This window comes from Rhipicephalus microplus, chromosome 4, assembly GCF_043290135.1.
Source record: "Rhipicephalus microplus isolate Deutch F79 chromosome 4, USDA_Rmic, whole genome shotgun sequence".
Lineage (NCBI taxonomy): Eukaryota > Metazoa > Arthropoda > Arachnida > Ixodida > Ixodidae > Rhipicephalus > Rhipicephalus microplus.
The window spans coordinates 199,411,048-199,423,750 of NC_134703.1; the positions used below are offsets into that span (position 1 = coordinate 199,411,048).

The window sequence follows — 12,703 nt, forward strand, 5'->3', positions numbered from 1 at the left end:
TGAACGAATTCAGAGATGGGCACTGACGTGGACAGCGTATCAGTACGATCTCAAGTTCCGGAACGGCAAGAAAATGGAAGTCGCTGACGCGCTATCACGGCTGCCACTGTCTACAAGTTTTAGGAACAACGAACCGGAGTGTTTAGCTGTTTTCCACGCAACCCCGCTGACAGCGAAAGACATTGCTCGAGAAAAAAACGAGACACTGTTCTAACACGTGTTTTAAGCTACGTTCTTTCAGGATGGCCACAGCATTACCCTGACGAACTGCGGCCATTTTTCATACACAGAGATCACCTGTCTGCAGAGCAGCGGTGCTTGACTAGGAGCAATTGGGTGATCGTGCCAGAAACTTTGCAAGCTCCTGTTCTCTCAATGCTGCGCGTGGGACACCCAGGAATGAGTCGTATGAAGATGCTTGCACGGTCGTACGTGTGGTGGCCTTCACTCGACAAAGACGTAGAAGAAACCGCCCGGAATTGTCAAGTCTGCCAAAGCACTCGTCCAGCAAAGTTGACAGGTCCTCTACAACCCTGGCGGTATCACACAAAAGTCTGGGAGAGGATTCACGCCAACTACGCTGTCAAAGATGGTGTAAATCTACTCGTGACGTGTACTCTAAGTGGGTTGAAGTGTTTGTCATGCCATCGACTACAACCACGAGAACCTTGGAAAAACTGGACACGTTATTCGCCGCATACGGCTACCCTGACGAAATTGTAACAGACAACGGTCCACAGTTTACTTCGGATGACTTTGGAGAGTTCTTGAGGCACAGGGGTATCAAGCATACTAGGACCCCTCCTTACCATGCCGCTTCTAATTGAGCGGCAGAACGACTGGTAAGAGCAACCAAGAAAGCTCTCTTGAAGCATGTTTTGAGCGATCAGCATGCTGGAGTGAAGAATACAGTACAAGAACGTCTCAACAAATTTCTTTTTTCTTATAGAAACACCCCACACTCGATGACTTCTCGGATGCCTGCGGAAGTTTTCCTTAAGCGCCTGCCCTGAATTACATTGTCTCTTCTTAAACTAAGCTTTGCAGGAGGCATGGCGGAACACCTGAAACGACACGGAGCGACGTAATCGCCACAGAGGACCCACTGAATTTTTCTCTGTGGGAGACAGAGTGTACGTAAAGACCACACGTGGTGAGCCGGTATCATGTCAAGAAGGTACTGTTGAGCAAGTTGTCAGCCCAGTCACATACATGATTAGAGTTCAAGGGCGACTACACTTCACTCACGTGGATCGCTTGCGACAGAAGAAAACTAGCGTATGGACCGAAGTCCCTAGTAATGCGGCATCCGCAACTGGTTCGCAGAATGATGGAGAAATCTGCCCAGGAGAATCAAAAGTGCCAAGAAGCCTTTTGCAGGATTCGTCTTCTCGAGAGGTCTTTTCGAAAGGCAACGCGTCAAGCGAACCTTGGCCAAGAAGACAAAATCCAACTCAGGCAACCTCATCAGAGTTAAGAGATTCTAGCAACGACCAGACTCCGCAGGTCCTACCATTAGAACCACCTCTAGACGCATCATCAGGTACAGAAAGAGGGAATGCAGGGCTTAACAAGACCGAATCTGGCTCCCCAGCAGTTGAGCAGCCTATTCCTACAGGCAACGAGTCATCGTCAGCATTACCACGACGAGGCACCCGCGTGCGAAAGCCTCCTGAGCGGTACGCTGAGAAAGACTTCACGAAAAGAGCAAGTTTAAATAAATGACTGTTGTTTCACTAAGAAGGGAAGAGTGTGATATCGGTTATCAAACGAACCATGACGTACGACCGTCGTCACGATAAAGCGCTTTAAAAGTAGAGCATTCCTTCAATAAAGGGGCATTCGTTCCTGTCTGGTCCCGGCGTCCGTGTCTTTCCTCGGCCACGATAGAACAGTGCCCATGCTTAGTTAACTTTGCCGCGACAATATCTTCTATTTACCTGCATCAGGACGTCTTCTTTACTGATAATGAAGATTCATGAACGCTTCTTGCAGTGGATCAGAAACACCAAGTATTACTCCTCCTCTGCTACAGAGGACATGGCCCGTGGACAGTGCTCAATTTTTTTCAGCCAGCTAAAGCAACTTGAATCCCAGTTGACGCCAGCTAATTCTCCGAGGAGCACCGCTGGTCTATATTCCCTCGAGAGAGTTCGAGCGTTCAGCGTTTTCATATACAGTATCCAGTGGTAGCCAGTCTGAGTCTTGTCATTTTTCTAACAGCCTTGCCTTGCACGTTACAAGCCTTACCACCGCTGTGGTCAGATGCTTCCCATGGATATCGAAAAATAATAGCCAGTGTGTCATTGGAGGTCTGTCTTTGGAGGCGGCTGCAAAACACTGCACCAGGGTGGTAAATTCTCGTTGTGGTGAGGGGGCGAGTCGTACAAAAATAGCTGAAACGCAGCTACCTGTTTGGTGCACCGCCTTCTCAATGACTCCTTCATATGTGCTTCTCAATGCCAACATGTGGTCTTTATTTATCATTTTGAGACAGCTGTTCGTGAACACGAGAGCTGTTCACGTTTGTCACTTCGCCAGATCTTACTAGCCTGCTATAACCGTTTATCACTCTGTGTTCCTCAAACGCCTGACAGTGTGGCACAGCATTTTAGGGTGATTCGACAAGAACAACCTCTATAGCGGTCTTCATAAATTGTTTGCTGTTGTTTGAGTTTCAATTTCTAAAACCACTGCAGGATTTTCTGAGATGCCGCAGTGGAGGGCTCCTGGATTTTCGGCTACGTGGTGTTTTTACGTGCATATAATTCATCAAATGTCAACCGAAACTATGCGTCATGTGACATCAGAAGAACGTCTTCATTGTGTTCCCAGAACTCCGCTATTATTCAGAGAGTGGCGTAAATAGACACCAAAATTTCAGCCATCTTTAAGTAAGATCTGGTCTCCCATACGAGAAAATGGGTGGCGCAGCTTGAGCAGGTCTAGGTTATTTGCTTTAAAGAGTGCACAGACGAGTAGAAAAAAAAAACAATGTACCATAGTCAGCACCAACGAATTACAACAGCTCCTAATATTGTTTGAGGGGGCAATTCCTTCAAGAGCCCCGCTCAGCTACACCTTGAGAAGCTACAGTACAAAAGTGGATTGTTAGCAAAATAATATTATGGTGTGTACAAGAACTGCCGGACTTCCACACTTTCATGGAGTTTCTGTCCCGCTTTAATCTGTCATTTTTGTCCCAGAAGGGCACTCCTCCTAAACGTGGTCATTGTGTATACCTGCAGGGTGGCCGCCTCCTTTTCGCCGAGCACGTAGGACACAAGAAGGGCACATTCGCAAGGTTTATGCAAGACCTGCTGGCACCACTCGTCCAGTATATGACCGGCGGTTGCTACATGAACAGAGACAGCGGCCGCGTCTTCCAGGAGGCCGGCTTCGAGTATGTCCAAGTGGAAGAGGTAGACTTGGACCTCCCTTTTCAGTACAGTTACCACGTCTACGGCGTCGCAACTGCGTGAATTTTCCGAAATAGCGGGAAATGGTACCCTGCAACACTTCTCTTGTGATAGCAAAGATAGGGACACTCGAAGAACGCTTTTGCCACCGCCTTCATGTTCCGTATATAAAGTCCAATTCGATATAATCGCTGTCCGCTTTGTGTGTTTTTATATATACGCGACCGAAAGCTTGCGAAGGCTGCAGACTGGCACAGGCACAAGGCGAGATGACACGTGCCGGTAGTATCACTCAGGCGAAGGAACATAATGTAGTGTGTTTCATTGGGCCAGTTGGCCATAAAACAACAGAGCAAAAAAGACCACACGAACGAAGAAAGACATAGAACGAGCACTGTCCTACAAGTCTTGTGTGTATTTTCTTTTTCAAGATTGCTTCCTCTATTTTGCACTGTTTTTGCTTTTCACAACATGAATTTGTGCCGGCGGGGGGCTTGGACAGCCACTGCGAACTTAATGCGCGGCCGCACGTGATAAGCGCCAAGCGAAACGGGAACAGCGGCAAGCACCAGAAATTGCATATGTGCGCTGTCCTGTGATTCTTCGAGACCACATTTTAGGCAAATGCCCGAAAATCCAGTTTTTACACTGCTGTGGCGCCCCTTTGATATCATGAGCATGAATTCGAGGCTCAACACGTCTTTTATAGTATTTTTATAGTGCCTACTAATGCCTATTTATGACGTCTGCGCCTTTATGCCTATTATAGTCTATAAGTGTCTATGGATGTCTATCTTTAAAACAGTGACAGCAAGCATATGCCATCGTGCCGACATGGCGCGAATAGTTGACGAATGCTAGTATTACTGCATTGGCCTCGAGGGCGACCACTGGCGTCACCGGCGCTGTGACGTAGTAAGTGACATCACATGACTTACCTACGACGTCATAAAGCAGCACGCTGGCTTTCAACCCCAAGCCAGTTCATGTTCTAGCCAATAGGTTTCTTGACCGCTTGATACCGCAATGCCGGACGCATTCGAGCCAGCCTAACAGGAATAAACTCTTCCAAAACCTCGAGGCAGTGATGCACTCAACTGATAAAACTGAAATGGCGAGAGACCTAATTAAGCGCTCATCTCCTGGTGTGCCACTCACTCAGCGGCCTTTTTTTTGAGCATCCATGCATCCACAAGAATTTTGAGTCAGCCGATTGGAGTTAAAATTTGGTAAGTACGACGGTGCACTTCACGGATCTGAACATTTAGGAATTTATTACATTATTCTTGCACCACGCTGGCAAGGAGGATCCCCGAGGCGTGGGATCACAGCAGCCGTTCTGTTCCGCCCTTGGATGAATGCGGCCACTATACTTCTTGACCTGGTGTCAGTTTTTATGCATACGTACCCCAAAATCAAGAAGCAGGGTGATGCATGTTCTACGCTGTCGACAATTTATTTATTTATTTATTTATTTATTTATTTGTTTATTTATTTATTTATTTATTTATTTATTTATTTATTTATTTATTTATTTATTTATTTATTTATTTATTTATAGCATACTTCAGACCACACTTCGGTTTTTGCAGGAAGGGCACTGATTCTAGATATAGGACAGGAAGTCCAATACAAAATATCAATAAATTTAAACCGAACCATATACAAAACGTCAAACATAACGCAGAAAGAACACTAATATGTAAACAAGAAATGCAACATATTACCAATATAATATAAATACGGTAATATGAAGATAATAGGAATCAAATACAAGATTTACCAAGAATATTGTGGTACAAAGATTAAGACAGGGGTAATGAGCTACTTTAGAAAGGTTCATTCTTCGAGTTCCACTCCGATACTGTTCTAGGGCAGAAAGAATGTTTTTATGTATCCGCCCTTGTAAAATGAGGGTTTAATGCATGTGTGTGATCATGGCGTGTATGCCTCGTGGACAGGGGGGACCCATATAACGCAGGGCTTGTGAATAATTTATGATTAATTAATGCTTGTAGAAAGTTAAGTATAGGGAAGAAACAAGCATTCATTATGGCACGCGCGGCAAGCACGTTCGCGAAAAAGATTTTGTGTACTGCGTTGGGCTAAAATTTTCGGTAAGTACGACGACAGAATTTCTGCCAATGTACACATGAACATTTTCGATGGTTATTCACGTCAGCCCGGTAGGCTTTTTCCAGCTGTCTACGGCACAAGGAGGGCGAGAATGATTTTCCCCTTTTATCGTTGCACTTTCCGACGTCCCTCCCTCTGTTAGCTGCCACGTGATGTGCTGAGCTGCTGGTACATGAACGCGTTGATGCTATGATATGGAAGAGTAACTGAAAACAATATACGGCAGTTGTATAAATATTAGTCGAGCAAGCGATTCATGCCTGGATCACAAAGCTCTCACATCATATCCCAAGCAACATTTTATCCTTGGTAAAACGTTGGCCCGTCGTCAATCGCTAGCTACTTCCAGGCTGGCCCGACCTTGGCAACCAATGCAGGGCCGGTCTTGGGGATTGCCAATCACTTCACGCAGGCCTACGTCGGCGCCCAACGTAGGCCCGACCGCGTTGAGCAACGAGCCAGAGTGCCGCAGGCCGTTTTGCCATGGTCCGACCTTACATAGGCGTCGATTTACCGATAGCTACAGCTTTGTTGCCAAAATTCCTTGCTCTGTTTTCGTTTTTTTTTATTTTGTGCACATGAATTTAACTCAGTGCACATGTTAGACAAAATTAAACGCCTCTAAAGTCTGCACTTGTTAACGTGTGAATACTTGACACGCAATAAGAGAGCTTGAACGTCAGCTTCATCACTTTTTAGGTTTATTCTGCGGTTGTATAAATGAATTATTTTTCCATGCAACATTGTTCGCATAGAACGATTTGCAGCAGACCTTGTGCAGCCCAAATATAACGTTGATGCAGTGGTATCACGGCTAGATCAGCTCTCTCTTTCGGTCAATTATTTTGTTCTTGGCTGTGAATACGTATTCGGTGTGCGACGTTTTACCACCGAAATGTGAGGCTTGTATCGTTTTGCTGCTGGGAAAAGCTGAAAACAACAAACAGAATCAGACTATTTGCATGACTAGTTTCGCACTATTCGGCAAAACAATTTTGTGGTTATACACACAAGTAAAAAAACTGTGCATTTACATTGATTATGTCAGTGCGTTGACATTCTGAAACGTGCTTGCAGCCCCAGAGCACACAGTGTCTTCGTAATATGTCGCTGGAAAACAAACAGTACAACAAATGAATTAAGAACAACACATCTTACCTTCAAGGCGGGCCAGGCAGATATTTTTCAGTCATCGTTTACAGCTCATTTGCTACCTAATGTAACGTGAAAAAATTGCGTAGGGCTTTAGCAACCAAGCATGCATCTTACCAGTGTTCCTTTCAGCACGGCGAGACCAGTACATCACGCTATTCACACCTTTTTGCAGTTCTTGTTGCAGTGCTCCTAATAGAAAAAATAGAAATATTTGTCATGCTCTTTCAATATACAAACGAACAAACAAAAACACGAAAGGCATATAATTACTTGTGAACGATCAACGACGACTGATACAACAGCCGTTAACCTGAACCACTCTTATCCGTCAGCTAGAGGAGAATAACGGATTGACACATCGATTGCACAGATCGTCTGAAATTTTTCCAAGAGACAAAATTTCCATGAGTTAGGAAGCATTGCCACTTACGAGTACGCATGAAATCTTTAGCAGCGGGACTGCCTCTAGGAACATCACCAAGGAAATGCTGCTCAATGCACGTGCGTCTTACGACTTAGCATGGTAGCGCTTCCGCAATTCGTCAGCGCTCCGAGCGTTGTCTCCTTCGTAACACCGCGACCTAAAAAAAAAGTAGGAAAAAAAGCGAAAGGCCCCCAATCCTTTCCTACATTTAGGTCTCTTTTTCTCTGAGAGAGAGGGGGCGCGTGGTGTATGTGTTCTGTCTCTAAAGCCGAACTGCACAACTTCTTTCGAAGGAACGCACGTGCTGATCTGTGTGGGGAGAGAAGAAATACCATAAAAAAGAGGGGTGATTCTGTCTTCCCAATCGGAGCTTACGGGGCCACAGGCCGGGCAAGTAGAACCATGCAGTAGTAAACGTTTTTTTTTTTTTTTTCCACATCTGCTTTCCCCCTTTCCGTGTTTCTCTGCTAGCACGCGATTGCTGCGTCGACCTTGGCTTGCAGGCGCTGCGCTGTGCTTCCTACCGGGCTGCAGAAATTTGTTTCTTTCCTTGGATAAATGGCCCGTACCCACTTTGGGCAATTGGTTAAGCGCCTTTTTATTCTTCCAGCCACTATCACCACACCACCTTGGCTTGTCTGTACTTCTCCCGTGCTTTTAGCTTGAAAATGGCATAAAGGCATTGTTTGAGTCAAATTTGCTTGCGCATGCGATCTAATATTTACGTAAGCAAATCTTTGAGGCAGAAATGCACCGTTCCTTCAGCCACTTTTCTTATAAGAATCCGCTAATAGCGTAGCTGAGTATATATATATATATATATATATATATATATATATATATATATATATATATATATATATATATATATATATATATATATATATATATATATATATATAAGGGAAAGAAGTGTATACCTAAGGGCTCGTTCTCCCGTGTTTTAACACAATATTATTGAGATCTAACAGACAGTAATGCCAAGGAATGTACAGGGGAAGTCATTAGAACCAATGGAATGTACATACGAAGAAAGAAAAGTGGATGAAAAAATAACGAGCCGTGAGCAGGCTCACGTGAGCTCACAGCCGGTTATTTTTTCATCCACTTTTCTTTCTTTTTATTTACATTCCTTTGGTTCTAATAACTTCCCCTGTACATTCCTTGGCATTACTGTCTGTTAGATGTCATTATATATATATATATATATATATATATATATATATATATATATATATATATGTGTGTGTGTGTGTGTGTGTGTGTGTGTGTGTGTGTGTGAAAGTAGATGCGCTTTCACATAACAACTGTTTATTCTGCCGACGTTTCGACGGGAGCCCCGTCTTTTTCAATGCGTATGCCTTGATTATGCCTTGAAAAAGACGGAACTCCTGTCGAAACGTCAGCAGAATAAACAGTTGATTTGTGAAAGCGCATCTACTTTCCTATTTATAAATTGATAACCTTGCGGCAACCGATGTTATTCTTGTACACATATATATATATATATATATATATATATATATATATATATATATATATATATATATATATATATATATATATATAGCTCCGTGGTACGTCGATGTATCGTACCCAGCACCTCCACCACTCTGTTACGTCTACGAGGGGTTTATTCGAAGCAGACGTAACGGTCAACTCGACGGTATACCGCAGTGAACGGGCAGCAGCGAGCTTTTTCCACCAACTGAACGTCCTCCTCTTCTGCTACCACCATGTTCCCCGCTACACAGGTGCACATACCTAAATAACACATGTGGTAACAATATATATATATATATATATATATATATATATATATATATATATATATATATATATATATATATATATATAGATATATATATATATATATATATATATGTATGTATGTATGTATATATATATGTATGTATATATGTATCTATGTATATATTGTTACCACATGTGTAATTTAGGTATGTGCACCTGTGTAGCGGGGAACATGGTGGTAGCAGAAGAGGAGGACGTTCAGTTGGTGGAAAAAGCTCGCTGCTGCCCGTTCACTGCGGTATACCGTGGAGCCGACCGTTACGTCTGCTTCGAATAAACCCCTCGTAGACGTAACAGAGTGGTGGAGGTGCTGGGTACGACACATCGACGTACCACGGAGCTACAGCTGTTCGGAGTTCGCCGGAGCCGTCGTCTTGCCGGTCTGCCGCCGACAACAGTCGTCATGACCCAGAGCGAAGGTCAGGAATCAACCGCCTCGACTTCGCGCCAATCTACACTGGCTACACCAAGGCATCACTACACGGAACCCCGCCCGTTCGCGGGAATGGCAGGAGAAGATGTGGACGCGTGGCTAACGCACTACAAAAGGGTGAGCCGGTACAACCACTGGAACACTATCGATCAGCTGGAAAACGTCGCGCTGTTTCTCACGGACACTGCCCTGATGTGGTATGAAAACGACGAAGAGTCCTTTACAACATGGGCTATTTTTGCTCAAGAACTCAAGAAGTGTTTTGTTGACTCCGACTCAAGAAAGAAAAACGCGGAGCGGACTCTTGCTGGAAGAGCCCAGACTCCTGGAGAAACCTGCACTGCCTATATAGAGGACGTTCTTAAGCTTTGCAAGATTATAAACCCGCAGATGTCTGAAGAAGACAGGGTCGGACACCTATTGAAAGGCATAGCGGAAGACGTTTACAATTTTCTGATAGGCAGGGATGACCTCACCTCTGCCTCCGACGTCCAACATCACTGCCGCACGTTTGAAAAATTGAAGACTCGTCGCATCGCCCCAAAATTTGGTAGGCTGGCAAATGTGACAACGGTTGCCAGCGTCGACGTGAGCCCGCCCACCGACCTTGCCGCTACTATTCGGGCAATTGTGCGTGAAGAGCTGCAACGACAAGGTAGTAGGGTTGACGAAACCATTCCTCATCCACCTACCAATCCACCCTACTACACGGCGGCACCATCAGCTTCTTTGCCACCATCGGTATGTGTGGCAGACATCAGCGAAACTGGAAATCCGCGGCCACGTCGTGACTCATTCGTGGCCGACCAGCGATATGGCCAACGCCTTCGGCACGGCCCCGCCACACAGAGGTGGGCAGCCCCCGCTCAACAAGCTCGTCACCGACCCTTCACAGCTGAGCGGTCCCAGCATTGGTTCGGTGAGCGTCCTCTACCAGTCTGTTACAACTGTGGCTTCGAAGGACACATTGCCGGGTATTGCAATTACCGGCAGCCGCCAAGGTATGACCGATCACCGAGATTTAACCGTTCTGGCTTTACCCGAGCACCGACATTTCCGGGAAGCGCGTCTTACGAGATCCCAAGACCGCTACGAAACCAATCTCCGGCCTCTGACCGCAGTGTGACACCACCACCTGCCCCTCGTGCCAACCGATCACCGTCTCCTCGGCGCCGCCACTCCTCGCCTCTTACGGAAAACTAGCCGGCGCGGCCGTTGGAGGTGAGGTCGCCGGACAGTCTTCGATTTCAACAGATATACCTCCGTTAGCTTCCATGTTTAGAAATAAGGTTCGAGTGCTTATCGATGGCGTACCAACGATGGCGTTGGTGGACACAGGTGCAAGCGTGTCAGTGATGAGTTTAGTTTTCACCCGCCTTCTTGGACGAAAGGTTATGTTTTATTGGGACCGTCCTGATACGTTTCGTGGAGTGAGCGGAGAGGTGTTACAACCTGTTGGTGTCTGCACTGTGACTGTTAGTTTGGCGTGCCAGAACTTTGTCGCAGAGTTTGCTGTTCTCCCTCATACTACGCATGACGTCATTCTGGGACTCGATTTCTTGAAGCTATGTGGTGCTACTGTCGATTGCCGCACAGGACAAATTACAGTAGATTCTGATATCCCAGTTTCGTTTATGGAAAACTCGCCCTCTCAAGAAAGTGCTCTTTGCGTGTCTGTGGACACAACTGTGCCGCCGTTGTCTGCAAAATGCGTCCCTGTTGTCTGTTCACCTGCAAGCGAGAAAACATTTGACGCAACTGTGGAGCCCGTGCATCTCAGTTGCATAAAGAAGACAGTTTTAATACCGTACTGTACACTATTGGTTGCGCAAGGGCATACTGGTTTGTGGGTGATTAACTGCTCTAGTGAACCTACAGTGCTGCCGAAGGATCTGAAACTTGCAGAGATTCGTGAACACCAAGTATTCTCGCCTGCCACCCTCGCAGAAAGCAATGATTCCCCGGATAAGACCCGTTGCAATAATCTGCACGCCAGGGACACCACCATTATGGCTATGATTGATAAGTCACTCAGCACCAAGAAACGTAATGAACTGGCGAGTATTCTGCGCAAACATGCCGGTATTTTTGATTTCGCTCAGCATGATTCACCGTCATTCCCTGCTTCTCGTATAAAGCACCGAATCGACACGACATCTCACAGACCTCTCCGACAGAAACCATATCGTGTATCGCCGTCAGAACGCGCAGTGATCAATGAACAGGTTTGCGAGATGCTCAAGCAAAATGTAATTCAGGAATCATGTAGTCCGTGGGCCGCCCCAGTAATTCTAGTGAAGAAGAAGGATGGGACATGGCGATTTTGTGTTGACTACCGCCGTCTCAACGCCATCACTAAAAAAGACGTATACCCACTCCCACGGATTGATGATGCTATCGACTGTCTATCATCGGCCTCTTACTTTTCGTCTGTGGATCTGAGGTCAGGCTACTGGCAGATTCCAATGCACGAGGAAGACAAGGAGAAAACGGCATTTGTTACAACAGATGGGCTATTTGAATTCAATGTGATGCCGTTCGGACTTTGCAACGCGCCCGCAACTTTTGAGCGATTTATGGACAACATTCTGCGTGGATTGAAGTGGGAAGTGTGTATGTGTTACTTGGACGACGTTGTAATTTTTGGACGCACCCTTTGTGAGCACAACACATGCCTTGACCTCGTACTGGACTGCCTAAGCAAAGCACGCTTGGTGCTCAACTCAAAGAAATGTCGTTTTGGAGAGCGCCAAACACTCGTCCTTGGACACTTAGTAAACAAAGAAGGCATACGACCGGATCCCGCCAAGACGGCCGCAGTGGAGGCATTTAAGCAGCCAAACACGGTGAAAGAACTGCGCAGCTTTTTGGGGCTTTGTTCATACTTTCGCCGATTCATTCCTGGCTTTGCCAATATTGCATACCCACTCACGTGTCTGCTTCAGAAAGGTGCGCAGTTTGACTGGACCCCGGAATGCGAGTCTGCTTTTTCGGAGTTGAAGTTTCTTTTGACGTCCCATCCGATTCTTCAACACTTCAATCCTCTCGCTCCCACTGAGATTCACACAGACGCCAGCGGTATTGGTGTAGGTGCTGCCCTGGTTCAACGCTTGGATAATCAAGAACATGTCGTAGCGTATGCAAGTCGCTCGCTCAGCAAGTCCGAGCGTAACTACACTGTCACAGAGCAAGAATGCCTCGCAGTAGTCTTCGCAGTGCAGCGCTTCCGGTCCTACCTGTACGGACGCCCCTTTACCGTCGTGACAGACCATCATTCTCTCTGCTGGTTGGTTAATCTGCGTGACCCATCTGGTCGGCTGGCGC

At 45.9% G+C, this 12,703-nt stretch overlaps 2 protein-coding genes across 5 annotated transcripts in view; one reads left to right on the plus strand and one right to left on the minus strand.

Moving 5' to 3' along the window:
* LOC119172535 (thiol S-methyltransferase TMT1B) overlaps positions 1 to 3,607 on the plus strand; it is a 71,779-nt gene extending 68,172 nt beyond the window's left edge. For 2 of the 3 annotated variants that reach the window (XM_037423682.2, XM_037423684.2), the window contains exon 4: positions 3,249 to 3,607. In XM_037423682.2, the coding sequence (XP_037279579.1) occupies positions 3,249 to 3,482 (234 nt within the window). In that variant the 3' untranslated portion in view covers positions 3,483 to 3,607. The remainder of the gene's footprint in view (positions 1 to 3,248) is intronic. The other variant, XM_075892032.1, reaches the window with a different exon arrangement.
* A 2,627-nt stretch (positions 3,608 to 6,234) lies between these two features.
* Positions 6,235 to 12,703, minus strand: part of LOC142814092 (uncharacterized) — a 44,070-nt gene continuing 37,601 nt past the window's right edge. The window contains exons 1-4 of one of the 2 annotated variants that reach the window (XR_012894806.1): positions 7,141 to 7,211; positions 6,825 to 6,899; positions 6,590 to 6,665; positions 6,235 to 6,485 (exon numbers count right to left, since the gene is read on the minus strand). Coding sequence is in view for 1 of the 2 variants with exons in the window: in XM_075892033.1 (XP_075748148.1) it covers positions 6,867 to 6,899 (33 nt within the window). In the remaining variant the exon portion in view is untranslated. Of the gene's footprint in view, positions 6,486 to 6,589; positions 6,666 to 6,824; positions 6,900 to 7,140; positions 7,212 to 12,703 lie in introns of those variants that run through there. The other variant, XM_075892033.1, reaches the window with a different exon arrangement.